Source organism: Corticium candelabrum, chromosome 12 (assembly GCF_963422355.1).
Source record: "Corticium candelabrum chromosome 12, ooCorCand1.1, whole genome shotgun sequence".
Taxonomy (NCBI): Eukaryota; Metazoa; Porifera; class Homoscleromorpha; order Homosclerophorida; family Plakinidae; genus Corticium; species Corticium candelabrum.
In genome coordinates, this window is record NC_085096.1 from 5134555 (window position 1) to 5149554 (window position 15000).

The 15000-nt window shown below is 40.0% G+C and overlaps 2 protein-coding genes across 2 annotated transcripts in view; one reads left to right on the forward strand and one right to left on the reverse strand.

The window, feature by feature from the left end:
* LOC134187622 (deleted in malignant brain tumors 1 protein-like) overlaps positions 1 to 3767 on the reverse strand; it is an 8928-nt gene extending 5161 nt beyond the window's left edge. Inside the window, exons 1-4 of the mRNA XM_062655774.1 lie at positions 3704 to 3767; positions 2544 to 2882; positions 1048 to 1095; positions 846 to 986 (exon numbers count right to left, since the gene is read on the reverse strand). Coding sequence (XP_062511758.1) covers positions 846 to 986; positions 1048 to 1095; positions 2544 to 2799 — 445 coding nt within the window. The 5' untranslated portion in view covers positions 2800 to 2882; positions 3704 to 3767. The remainder of the gene's footprint in view (positions 1 to 845; positions 987 to 1047; positions 1096 to 2543; positions 2883 to 3703) is intronic.
* Positions 3768 to 12746: 8979 nt separating this feature from the next.
* Positions 12747 to 15000, forward strand: part of LOC134187623 (zinc finger MYM-type protein 1-like) — a 2385-nt gene continuing 131 nt past the window's right edge. Inside the window, exon 1 of the mRNA XM_062655775.1 lies at positions 12747 to 15000. This exon is cut by the window's right edge and continues 131 nt beyond it. Within this exon, the coding sequence (XP_062511759.1) occupies positions 12747 to 15000 (2254 nt within the window).

Below are 15000 nucleotides of genomic sequence, written 5' to 3' on the forward strand. Positions count from 1 at the left end.
AAAGTAGATGTACTTACCTGTAAATAGAGCAAAATAGAAGCACAAAAAAGGAAAAGAAGGAAGACATAAAAAGCGTAGAGAACAACATTAAATGGTAAGGATTGATACAGAATTGGTGTAGCAATCAACAGACACATAAACAAACAGAGAAATAGATAAATGCACAGCTGGCAGGCAGTAGATTGACCACAAATAACCAACAAAACAGTAAACGTACACAACAAATTATGGTCCAACAAACAAACAACACACATAAATGTATAAACTCAATTAGCACTCATGCAAGTGTATGTTTACCTGTGCACACATGAACACACACACACACACACACACACACACACACGCACGCACACACACACACACACACACACACACACACACACACACACATGAAAACACACACACAAACAAACACACGCACAGACACAAACAAACAAACACACGGATGGACACACAAACAAACAAACAAACAAACACAAGCACACAAACACACACACATACACTCACAAACACACGCACACACACACTCACACACACACACACACACACACACACACACACACACACACACACACACACACACACACACACACACACACACACACACACACACACACACACACACACACACACACACACACACACACACACACACACACACACACACACACACACACCATACCGGACCTACACACATACAAGTTGGTATTTAATTAAAAAGAAACAAGTGAGTGAAGAAAAGGCAGTCAAGTAACCAAACAAACACAAAAACACTTGACGAAGTAAAAACATATAAATAAATGCTTAAATCAACTTTGTGTGTTATCAATTGTTTGCTTTCTTACCACTGCCATTATGGTATGTGTGATCATCAGTAGGCCCAGTTTGATATGAAGCAATACCTCCTTGCCGCATAACCCAATCAACATCATTAGAGACATCATTGGACCACACGCAACGATTGGTTTCAAACGAGCATGTCGTGTCTGTAAGTATTAAAATAGTGAGCAAGTACTAAGAGAAGTGGAGCATACAGTTGAAACTCACTAGGAAATGGTTGAGGCTGGAATGAAGTTGGTGGAGGAAGTGGAGAACCTACAAATGAGCAATAACAATAGCTGTAACAATTTGAAGTACAAAACCATGTCTGTCGTCTGCACGAATTCAATACGTTAAACCAATCTTTTAAACTTCTGTATTAAGACGCTGCATCTTTCAGTAAGTGTTAATACAGTCACGTGGCGCTTATCCGACCCCTTGGGCCCGGACTCTGTTGGATAAGTTAATATTTTGGATAACAGAAACTGTTACAAACTCAACTATTGTTTATATTACACGGCATTTTCCACATTAGTTATACTGAAAACACACACACACACACACACACACACACACACACACACACACACACACACACACACACACACACACACACACACACACACACACACACACACACACACACACACACACACACACACACACACACACACACACACACACACACACACACACACACACACATAGACAAACACAAGATGTAAATTTGAACAAAAAAATGTCTTATTGATCTAGAGATAAAAATTATATTTTTCATGATTGATTGTGAATTTATATAATACACAGGATGTATTCATTATCTGTCATATCATCAACTATGTGGTAAGCTTGACCTGTCAGGATAAGTGAACGTTGGGTAAGTGACAAGCGACTGTAACTGTTATTATTAATTACTAATAAATAATTACTGTATTGGATGATTCTACAGGTAAATACATTAGCTCATTGTATTATTTAGGATATAACATCAGTCCAAATTCAAGTCCTTGGGTTGAATGAAAACGATAAAATTCAATACGCCTTTTTGTGTACTAATGAAAGACTTGGGGCATGCATTTAGACAGAGGCTTATATGGTACAAAGATATTGACTGCATGCTAGAGAGTTGCAAGTTGTTTCACTTCTCAATTATGTACACTATTCGTATCTGTTCACGTGGTACAAGCTACATAAAAGTTGCAGCAAGTAGTCCAGTTAAGCCTTCAAAGTCTGATTCTTCTGAAAGTGCTAGATGATCTTCCTCCTGTTGTGTGCCATCTTCCGGCATCAGCTCAGTTGCTTCCACTGATTGTGATTTGTCGTATGTTTGACTTTGACTTGCTTCAGAGAGCTTTTGTCCTTCATGCATCCTGCCAGTCATGTCATCAACGTTGGTAGTGATTCCTACAGACTTCAACGAATATATGATAATTTCAAACGAATGGTCGAGTAGGTAGCTCTGAAGGTTGAAACAAATACCACCTGCATGCATGCAGCTAAAGACTGCATAAGTAAGTCTTATATTCAGTCTGAGTCTTTTATCAAGAACAACATTCAGACTAAGTTGTAAAGTGGTTTGAAATAAAGCCCCAGAGCTTAATTTTGGTGGGATTTGTATTTGGACGGATATAGCACAGGTATATAACTACATGCCCTACTGAAATGATGTCATTCATTAAGCAATTAGCACTTTCAGTTCTGATTACTAGCAAAATCATACGGACCTGGAGGACAATTAGTCAGTGAAAGATCATCCAAAGCAACATCTCCTTTAAAGCCAGATGAATGTGAAGCCCTCAAATAAATTTCAAACGAGCCAGTTATGCTTCCAAAGTCAACGATAGTGGTTAACCATTGATTCTCCTGGTTGCCAAAACGACTCCATAATGAAGAGTTTCCGTACGTAGTGTGAGCAATCACTTCCAATGTACCAATTTGTGAGCCGTACATGTGATAAGCCATTGACAATTTACAGGTCATTTGATTTGAGTTGGTCACAGCAGAACTTGCAAGTACAGCTTGTGTATTACTTGCTCTTGACGTCTCAATGTACACGTAATGACCTAGCATATCAAGCATTTATTCTACAACTAAAATTTAATAAAATACAAAGAGACAAACAAACAAACAAACAAACAGACAGATAATATGATAGAAAGACAGACAAATAAATAAAGAACAAACAAATATTGAACACACAGATGCCTAGATAAACAAACAAACAGACAAACAAACAAAAAGAAAACAAACAGGCGAACATACAAACCGACAAACAAACTGACAAACAAACAAACAAACAAACAAACAAAAAACAGACAAAAACAGATAAACAAAATGATGGACAGAAAGACAACACGATAGACAGACAGATGGAAAAAAAAACAGACAAACATTGAACACAGGCACCTAGATAAAAAAACAAACAAACAAACAAACAGACATACAAACAAACCGACAAACAAATAGACAAACAAACAGACAAGCAGACAAACACAACTAAACAAAATGAGACAGAAAGACAAGATGATAGACAGACAGATGAAAGAAAAAAAGACAAACATTGAACATACAGACACCTAGATAAACAAACAAACAAACAAAAAACACACAAAAAATGAACAAACAAACAAACTAAAACAGATAAAGAAACAAACAGACAAACAAACAAACAGACAAACAAGCCAGATAAACAAAATGATAAACAGACAGACAAACATAGAACAGACAGACACCTGGACAGACAGAGAACAAGCCAGATAAGTCATAAAAATAAGCATTGAAGCACTGGACCAGACAACCAAAAATAAACTATAATTCGTCTTCCGACGAAGAAGCAAGGCAAGTACAGGATGTGAAAACTGCTAACAGAAAACCAAAATAGCACCTAAGGATGTTCCTTTTGTGTGATCCGTACTAGGGCCCGTTCCAATAGATGGCGTTGAGCCGCTCATCAGTGTCCAGTTCAGGTCATTGCGGGGCAAGTTTTTCCAGCCACAAAATCCAGACTCGAAGTCGCACTTCGTGTTGGCCGATTCTGTAGAGAACCAGAAGTGTAAGAGTGAATGTTGTGCAGTAGTGGTAATATAACACATTACACGCTCTGTACACTGGAGTAATAAATGGGCATGTGAACCAACCTGAAATCGTGCTGAAAGTGATGAGTGTCGTCATGATGACGCACCATCGCTGCCATGATGCGTTTTGATGCCTCATGCTGTTCACTGTGTGTGATTCTTTCACAAAAATTCTGCTGGTTCGTCGATGCTTGCTTTGATTGTCTGGTATAAGATTAAAGAAAGTCTGGATCGAGTCACGTAGTCTCTTGCACAGCCACTCGTAACGCGCGCGAGGAGCAGACTGACAGAACAGCAGACGGAGCAGCGAGGACTGACTATCCGGGAAATGACGAGGACTGAAGGAGACTGAGTGGAGTCTACTGCGTAGATTGAGCTCTATGGTCACCATGTGTGAGTGATTCACTCTCTATAGATACGGTTGAAACTCAATTGTAGCGATTCAAAGGTCGGCGAAAGGTACACTAGAACAACATATATGGTAGCAATAATTCGGTACTAAAAAATCTCAATTCAAATTTTTAAAAATCAGTAAATCAATCGTTTAATACAGCATCCATATATACACACACCACAACGGCAGCGTAGCCACATTCGAAATGCACTAATTGCCATCCAACCATCGTCCGGTATTAACCGGTCAGTCGACTGTTAATTCCTCTCACCAAAGTCCACTGTTTTACTATTGGCTCTATAGCCAATCACCGTCTCGAACGAAGACGGAGGTCCAAATTCATCAAAATTAAAGTGAACACTGGGATACGTCACATTTAGACATGCAGACGAAACTAAATTTACCGACTGCGCCTACTCCTGTTGTCCGGCGTATACTTGAGCACTTGCTGTCGTCGTAGTTGTAGTAACAGGTTTGGTCGATTGTCTACGTCTTAACCGATTAGCGACGTCGAGGATTAGAATGATTGTAACAACAACAAATGCACATACACACATAATGCAAAGATTGTATCTTCAATATTTGGAGTTGCTTAATACATTGATATTAGAAGATATTAGATTCACTAAACTGCGAGATCATGTGCTGCGGACTTCATCTGTTTTATGTCACTTTCAGTGTTAATGGTACAGCAAGCTAAATGACCACGCTTACTAGCGCGCGTTAGGCTGCACCGCTTTAAATTTGTTTCTACGCTTCGGTGATGCAAATGAATTAAAGTAGTAAGTTAGACAAGATTATTAAAATTCGGATAACAAGCCGTGGAGAATGTCTGTATAAAATATCGCTCAATTAAATCTAAGTATAATTGCTTAAATGCAATAAACACCTACAAAATCGATTTCATTGTTAATATACATAATAGATTTATTAATTAATTGTATTAATAAATTTCATTAATTGCTTAATTTATTAATTTTTAAAATTTTAATTACGGTTACGTTTGATTCCACTTACCACAGATTACGCCTACATCTTCGCTATGCCCACAATTGTAACTTCCCCAACCAGGAATGAGCAATCCTGCTATCTTAAGTCGCTCCAACTGCATTCCACATTGTCGATCTATACTTTCTCACCACCTGGTAATTTGTACCGGTAGATAGCCTATAGGTACTAACGTAGTATTTGTATCGCAGTTGCTTACAGACGACATGTCCGTTAGTTGAAGTCCAAGAGTCATTGCATACTGTTCCCCATTCACCACTGAATTAACAAAATGTTTTTATGTTTATTTATTATATTAATTTTTTAATAAGAGAAAAACTGAATTCCTATACTTGTGATATATTTTCACTCTAGCTTCATTTGGAGTGTCTTCATCAGCAAGTCTCACACTTCCGTCGATAGTATGAGATGCTGCGCAATTAGAATAAAACATTGATTAGTTTTGCCGCGTTTAGGTTATGTACTCAATCATAAAAGAAAACACTGACTTTTACACAATACAAATGATGCATTTAAATATATGCGACGCATTAATTAATATATTAGAAACTATATAGAGTCGAAATCAAACATACTAGATATTTAACATTGACTTTATAAATATACTATATTTGTACAATAAATATAAAAATTTGCAGCTACAATTTCTTAAAACTACAGTTACATTTTATTCATATGTAGTAGAACATATACAACAGCACCTGTTGGATAACAAGGGTCAGAGACCGTCTAGGCTGCTGTTGGAGTTGATGATGCCATTTCTTCAGTAATGGGATAAATGGTTGAAGGGTCTAAAATAGAAGAATTGGCGAACATTGTCCAAATTGAAGTATACGTACATATATCAGTGTGGTATGTGTGAGTAAAAAGAGTAAGGGTTCCTAGGTCCATGCGTTTTCCCATACAAGCAGACACACACACACACACACACACACACACACACACACACACACACACACACACACACACACACACACACACACACACACACACACACACACACACACACACACACACACACACACACACACACACACACACACACACACACACACACACACACCTTGAACCTTGATTCCACCATACCCACTATGGGTTATGGCAACGCAGCGTAATACCGCTTCTCCAAGCAGCGCGATCATCAACATCACGAAGACTGATATGTAATGATCTGAGGTCTCTTGTGACAACATCTATCCATCTCTGTTTAGGCCCATGTGTCGGTCTTGTTGCATTACTAAGTCTGCTGCAAAGTAGTTGTTTTGGGGGACGATTGTCACTCATGCGTAGCAGATGGCCCAGCCATTGCAATCATTGTTTCTGTATTGTCATAGCAACAGGGTCTTCACACGCTCGTTGTCTGAATTCTTGATTTTATTCCATCTTGAGACACCAAGAATCGATCGAATGCACCGCATGTGGAATGTATTTAAGCGTTGCAAGTTTGGTTTTGTAACGGACCAAGTCTCACATCCATATAGCAAAACATGTCTCACCAAAGCACGAAAAATTTACATCTTTGTGGAGATTAAAAACTGCCTGTTGGTAAATATCCTTTTCTTCCAGGAACCAAAAAACTTTACTTGCTTTGCTCATACGAGCATCAATTTCAGCAATGCATCCACCATCTTGGCTCATGATACTCCCTAAGTAAGTAAACTCTGTAACGTTTTCAAGAACAGAACCGTCCAGAAGAATACGTGCCTGCTCGTAACCAATGCTCAAAACTTTTGTTTTCTTGATGCTGATTTTCATTCTCCATTTACAGCATGACTCATGTAGATTGTCTACCAACTTTTGTAGTTTACCCGAGGTCTTCCCAACTAAAGCTAAATCATCAGCATACATAGCAACTTTAATAACACTAGCTCCTTGAGCTTTGACTTTGTAGTTCATGTAGAGACTTCCCTGTTTCCAGTATTCAATTTCTACTCCGCCAACTTTAGCTTTGTTTAGTGCTTCACATACCTTCTTGTCCATGACGAGATTAAATAATACAGGAGACATACCACAACCCTGACGTACACCATTTGTAAGTTCAAATTTTTATGACTTCTCACCAATATATTTGACAACACAATGTGTTCCATCGTGAATGTCAACAATCAATTGTACAAATTGTTCCTCAATGCCTCTCTCTTTCAAAAGTAGTCTGAGAATTTCTCTAGGTACGGAGTCAAAAGCTTTTTCCAGATCAGCAAAACAAATATGGACAGCACACTCATGTTCAATAAACTTTTCAATTAACTGACGAACCAACCATATTTGATCAATCGTTCCTCTACCCGCACGAAAATCACATTGAGCTTCTAGTAGTAGAGGTTCAACACACACACAAACACACACACACACACACACACACACACACACACACACACACACACACACACACACACACACACACACACACACACAATAAAACAGACACGTTCATAAGCTACAGCAGCTCTGATCAGCTAAAATTTAAACTATTTTAATAAAATTGAAAGTAAAGTTTACAAATTGTTACTGTCTAGCTATAACAGATTGTGTTCATTACACTATATTATACGGCCAATATTCCCGTTTTGCCTTCGCAAGACGGAACAGGCTCGTAGTCACCAATTTGATTGTAGCAAGGTGTCGACAAAAATCAATACTAACTAATTATCTACGAAACTTTCTTGCTTAGATACCAACTACTGTTTTTCCTAAATTGGTTGCTCTAGGTAATTCGTCTCTGGTAACCTCGTGAACTGTCAGTTAGAGTTGAATCTATTTCAAAACTAGTATCCATGGCCCGTCCTTAGTACGGCCAAGATACTGCAGTATAAAGATAGGTCTGTGGACACGTCACGTAAAATCTTTGTTGCGAGGTCCCGAATGTACTACTTGCTCAGCACGCGCTCTCGCCGCTCTGTCTCTGTCGCCGTCCAAACGTTGCCGTCTCGCTACTTTGTCTTTTTTTAAAACGAACGACAAATACTTGAAATGATCTTCATCATTCTTGCCCGTGACAAATATATCATCCAAGTAGCAACCTGTTCCTTCTGCTTTCTGTAATATCTGATCCATCAAATTTTTATAACACCGCTTCTGCACTGGCAATACCAAAAGGCAATCTGGTAAAGTGGTACAGATCCTTGTTGTGAAAGTGCTTTAGGTAGTAGTTTAAATTAGCGCTCGAGCCCGTTAGCCTGGCGGAATTGTCAACTAGACAGAATGTAACCAATGTACAGATTACTTACCTGTGGCCTGCACGTTGTAAATTAAACTTGAAATGAAGCAGACCTTTAATGGTATGGTACAAACCATGGCATCACGTGATTCATTAGCAAACAACCTTAGACGAGAGAGTTTGGTACATGGCTGCAGTTTTTATGCGAACATGATCAATGAGTTGCCAGTTATAGCATTAGCATTTAGCAATGCGACTCTTTAGCCTTTTCCGACCGTTTTCAAAATTTACATTCAAATACCAAGGCAATTAATCGATTAACTAGCTAGGGAGTTGAAATTAGGCTTGGCAGTTGTGTGTGTGTGTGTGTGTGCGTGTGTGTGCGTGTGTGTGTGTGTTTGTATTTGTGATTGTGTGTGTGCTTGCTGACGTGTGTGTATGTGTGCGTGTGTTAGAAAAATACAACGATGAGGCGCAGCGAAGAAAGAGACGTATTCGCTTTGGCTGTGCAGCACTAAGATACTTTCACATTATAGCAATAAAGGCTAGACAGCACTTTAATTAATTTTTCAGCAATAATCCAATCTCGTCTAAAAAATGTCATTCGAATATACTAATCAGTAAAATCAACCATTCACTATTATTATTGCTAAATTCAACTGCACACATTACAACGTTAAGCTACGAGACGAGATATATAAACGGCAGCTTTGTCACATTTGAGATACATTGTCATTCAATGCAGAGTCAAGCGACGTTCGTTGATTCATTTCACCAAAGTTCACTGTTTGACCATCGCCTCGATAGCCAATCACCGCCTCGTACGAAGGCGGAGCTCTCAATTCATTAGAATTGAAGTGAAGACTGGGATATGTCACATTCAGATATGCCGATGGTACGAAAATAACCGACTGTGCTTGCGCCGGTCGTCCAGCTAATACCTGAGCACTTGTTGTCGTCGTTGTTGTAGTGGTCGCCTGTCTGCGTCTTACCAGGATTATGACGATTAAAACAATAACAAATACCAATACAGCCGATATTACAGAAACTGTAACTCCAACAATTATTGAAGTCGCTATACGACATTAATATTAAATATATATATACATTTTACTCTTTAAAAACAAGAAATAGATAAATCTTACCTGATTTATCATCTTCTCTAATCGGAGATGTTGTATAAGACCGTGGATCTATCAAATATGACTCTGTCTTATACATAATAGAAAGCACGTGTGTGTGTGTGTGTGTGTGTGCGTGCGTGTATGTGTGAATTGAAGACGAACATACATATAATCTTTCACACAAACTCTTATAACCACCATTATCGTTAAAAGACGTCGACAGTAGACGACTTCCTATTTTACTAATAAATTATTAACACTCTTCTATGAACAGTTAGTAAGCTGAACGTGACGTCATCAGTCAATTGTCTATTAATAATTCTTTCACACGTCTCTGCTGCAATTTATTAATAAAGACTTTAAAAAGTAAATTCTTACACAAAAGAATATATAGACAATATACAGCAACTTCCTCTGCCATAGTGATTGTCTTACCGCAGATCACAATCGCATATCGAGAATGACTACAGCTGCGTTTGCCCCAGCCTGAGAAAGTGCAGTCATCTAATCGTGAATACCACCCGAAACGGCAAGTAATATAGCTCATCCATATTCTTCCGCAGCCTTGCTCGTGATATGGGGATGTTAGGGCGCTGAAGTAACCGAGTTGCTCACACACCGCATTCGCATTACTCAATTCAAAACCTTCAGCACACACGCTTCCCCACTCCCCACTGCATAGAAATAGAAATTGCATTTGAGTTGCAAAATGGTCGTAATCATCACTCACTTGTGATAAATTTCAACCCTTCCTGCATTTGCAGTATATCCATTAACAAGTCGAACGTCACCGTTGATGGGTGTTCCTGCACAAAATTTTGTACATTCTTTAATCAATTTATCTAACACAATTTACACTCATAAGCAAATAATCTTATTATGCAACAAAATGCAAACTATATTGGACACTTTGTAATTCAAAATACAATGCTTACACACACTTTTCCTACGTACCAAAGTGGCCATATAAGACATGCCTCAACAGATGCCTTGTGTTCTGCATGTCCGTGCTTTGCTATGAATTTCGATACGAAGCGAACCGAATGTAAACATTTAAATAAAATACCGGTTAATTAAATAGAGCAACTGAAATGCAATAAACACTCACGAAAAAAATTTGATTGTTAATTTTTATAATTAATTTTTATTTATGTAAAATTAGATTTATATATAATGGCTTAGTAGATTGCACTCACCACATAGTATGCCTACATCCTCGATATGACCACAGTTGTGACTTCCCCAACCACGAAATGAGCAATGCTGCAATCTTAAGTCGCTTGCACTGCATCTGACCTCGTCCATCCATATATACCCAGTACCCGGCCTATTATATAGTCTTCCCCGGTAGTATGGGTATCCTAGCTGCTTACAAACCACTCGTCCGTTAGTTGAAGACCAATAGTCATTGCATACTGTTCCCCATCGCCCACTCTATTAACCAAATATTTTATGTTTAGCCATTGAAGTTTCAAGAAAACGGAAATTCCTATACTTGTGCTATATTTCCACTCGACCTTCATTTGGAGTGTCCCCATCAGCAAGCCTCACACTTCCTTCAGCAATAGACGAAGCTGAACAAATAGAACAAAACAAGTAATTTTGCAGTGTTTATTCACTTAATAATTAATTAATTAAGCACAAACGCTCATCGACTTGCTCAGTGTCGAAATGCTGCCTTTAAATATGTGCTTTGTATTCATACGAAATATTAGAAACATACTACGTGTAGTTATTTTGACAATCACTCCCACTTTATGAGCTACGTTCGTCCAAAAACGTCAAGTTCAACCTTTACTGTACTTCGCAAATTGCTAGATTGCTTGTTGGGCATAAGCAGCAACATTTGATCAGCCACTCTACACCCATTCGGTCAAAACAAATTAAAATATTTCAAAAATTAAACGAAAAAAGCGAAATCTTTTACAACAATGTGTGCGTTTATGCAGCGACAAATAGATAGACGAACAATAGAAATGCACCTGGTGAATAACAAGGGTCAACGAATCTCATGGCTGCGATTTGACTAGATGTTGTCATTGCGCCAGTAGTTGGATACTCAGTTGGCAGTTCTGAAATAGAAGAATTGACGAACATTGCCCAAACTGCAGAACGCATGCACATATCAGTAGATGTCAGTATAGAAAGTGGGGTCTTGGCGCACATGTGTTTAAACGCATGCGTCACAAGCCCAAATTTATAGTGTGTGAGTGTTCGTCCGTTCGGGTGTTCATGTGTTCTTGTGTTGTTCTAGCCTCGTCCTCAGACTCTCTCGCGCTAGTCTTGTCCGGTGCCCGTATAACAATTCAAGGCGCGAGAGAGTCTGGGATCATCCCGCCTACTTCCTGCCATGTCTCCTTACTAAATGGTCACTAAATGTCACTCCCAAAGTAATCACTGTCACACAAAACGTCATTAAGTGTCCCGTAACTTCAAAATCAAATTAGCGTTAGAACTAATCCAATAAACGTACCATACGGGATGCTATCACCATTGTTTAGTGTTTGTGGCATAGCCAGCACTTGCAGACAACTGAAGCATGTTGTAAAGGTAAGTCTATGAAGTGTTGGTGACGGGTGTGGTGCAGGCTTGTAGTCTGAGATCTACAATTGGCGGAGAGATGACCTTCTACTTAGATCACAGGTGCATCTCCTATGAGGCCACTTGCGTTTGCGCGCAGACTAGACTTTGTTGCAAAAAGCGCGCAATAACAAGGGAAGGGGTTGATCTTGACATGAAACTGCCGTCTACTCTTCGAGAAGTCTTCAAGCATGAATATACATCTTTTTGCAAAAGAATAGTCATGGAAGCTTAAAGTTGAACCTCCAAACCGTAGCTTCATGTCAAGATCAACCCCTTCCCTTGTCATTGCGCGCTTCTTGCTGCAGAGTCTAGTCTGCGCGCAAATGCCAATGGGCGCATGTGATCTACGTAGAAGGTCATCACTCCGCAAATTGTAGATCTCAGACTACAACCCTACAAGAAACTCGTCACCAACACTCCATACATTTACCTTTTCAACATGCTTCAGTTGTCTGCAAGTGCTAGCTATGCCACAAACAGGGGCGTAGACACAATTCTAAAACTGGGGGGGCTTAACCAAGAGGCCTAATTGTGCTTTTGCGCATGCGCCCAGTGCACGTTCATCACCCGACTGCATCCGTATCACAATGTCTCTGATAGCGTGGCTGCGGAAAGCGCAACAACCGGATGGAAGTGTAACTAACTATCCCACTGGCATTGACCATGAAAGCAATGTCTCAGGTGAAGAAGACGCCCAAGAGCACGCCCAAACTAGCAACGTGGCTGGACCAGCCTCTACAAGTTCTGAAAGCGGCCACCACTCTCACCAGCCAGACGCAACTGATGCCTCCGAGACAAGACCGGTTGCTGGCGCCCAGCCTCAGCCCACCTTGATGCCTTGGAGTCCTCACCAACCCTTGCTGTCCTTCCCATATCGCACATTTGCTAAGCAGCAGCGAGCATTCTGTTCTTCTTGGTATAGAAGATACCCGTGGTTGCATTATCAAGAAGCAGATGACAAAGTCTTCTGCTTCTACTGCCAGGTGGCGGAGAAGAAGGACTTAGGCTCAGTTGCTCTGCGCGCTGGGAACTTGGACGATAAATTCGTGAGAACTGGCTTTACAGACTGGAAGAAAGCACTCACTAAATTTGAAAAACATCAGAAATCAGTCTTTCATCGTGATGCTATGGATATGGTGGTTGGCAAGGAACAGAATGTTGGGCAAATGCTAGGGAAAGGTTATGCAGAAGAAATGGTTGAGAATAGGAATATGTTACAGATAATTATTAGTTGCATTCGATACCTTGCTCGGCAAGGTCTCGCCATGCGTGGTCGGTCTAAACCTGAAGGTAGTGTCGCTCTTGAAAGGGATTCCAACTTAATGCAACTCCTCATTATGCGTGCTGAAGACAATCCGAGGCTCTGGAAATGGTTAGACAAATGCCAGGCCAAGTTCACAAGCCCCTGTATACAAAATGAAATTCTCAGTATCATGGCATTAATGATTCTGAGAGATGTTGTTAGGAAGGTATCGGGAAAGTGGTACACTATCATGGTAGATGAAACTACAGATTTGTCCAATACTGAACAAATGGTCTTCTGTCTTCGATACGTAGATGATGATCTGGAAGTCCATGAGGAAGTAATAGGGCTGTATAGCTTAGACTCAACTTCTGCTGACTCTATACTAGCAACAGTTCAAGATATCCTGTTACGCATGAATCTAAGGATTGACCATTGCCGAGGCCAGTGCTACGACGGCGCTAGTAACATGGCAGGAGCGAAGTCAGGCGTTGCAAAAAGACTAAATGATCTAGAGCCTCGTGCGTTGTACACACACTGCTATGGTCATGCATTAAACCTAGCGACTCAGGATGTGTTGAAAGGTATCAAGGTCATGCGAAGTGCTCTGGAGACCGTACATGAAATTACTAAGTTGATAAAAAAATCACCCAAACGTGAAAGCATCTTCAAGAAGTTTAAAGATGTTGTCACTGCTGGCTCTCCAGGACTACGGATTCTTTGTCCTACACGATGGACGGTCAGGGCTGAGGCATTAACGTCAATATCTGAAAACTACACTACACTTCAGATGACTTGGGATGTGGCAAAAGAAGCCACAAAGGATACTGAGATGAGAGCTAGAATTGGAGGAATCGCTTTGCAGATGGACACATTTGACTTCGTTTATGGTGTTGAACTTGGAAGAAAGCTGCTGAACATAGTGGACAACCTGTCCCGATCCTTACAGAGTTCTACTATTTCAGCATGCGAAGGCCAAAAGCTAGTCAGTACTACAACAACAACTATCCAGTCAATGAGATCTGATGAGTGCTTTGATATATTTTGGAAGTACGTTGAACGCAAAAGATTGTCACTTCAAGTGCCATCCCCTACCCTTCCACGACGTAGGAAAGTTCCAAGACAATTCGAGGTAGGAGAAGGTGCAACAGTACATCCAGTAGAAGTGAAGGAGATCTATCGAAGGGCTTACTTTAAGGCCATTGACTTGATTTTAGCAGCAGTCAAAGATAGATTTCATCAGAAAGGATTCAACATGTTACAGAAATTAGAGACAGTTGTAACTTCTCTTCAGCAACCCCAGCAATCGGAAGCACTGAAAGAGATTGTCAATTTTTATGGTGATGATTTCAGTCACCCAGACCGACTTCAAACACAGCTCACTCTTCTTCATGCAGGTACTGAACAGCCACTGACGGATGTACGGTCTCTGGTCGTATACCTCAAATCCTTAAGCAGTGCAGAAAGACAGTTTTTTTCTGAAGTCATCAAAGTAGTCAAGCTCATTCTGGTAATGCCGGCAACAAACGCCACAAGTGAAAGAAGTTTTAGTGCTCTCCGTAGACTCAAGACATGGCTACGTTCTACAATAAGTGAAT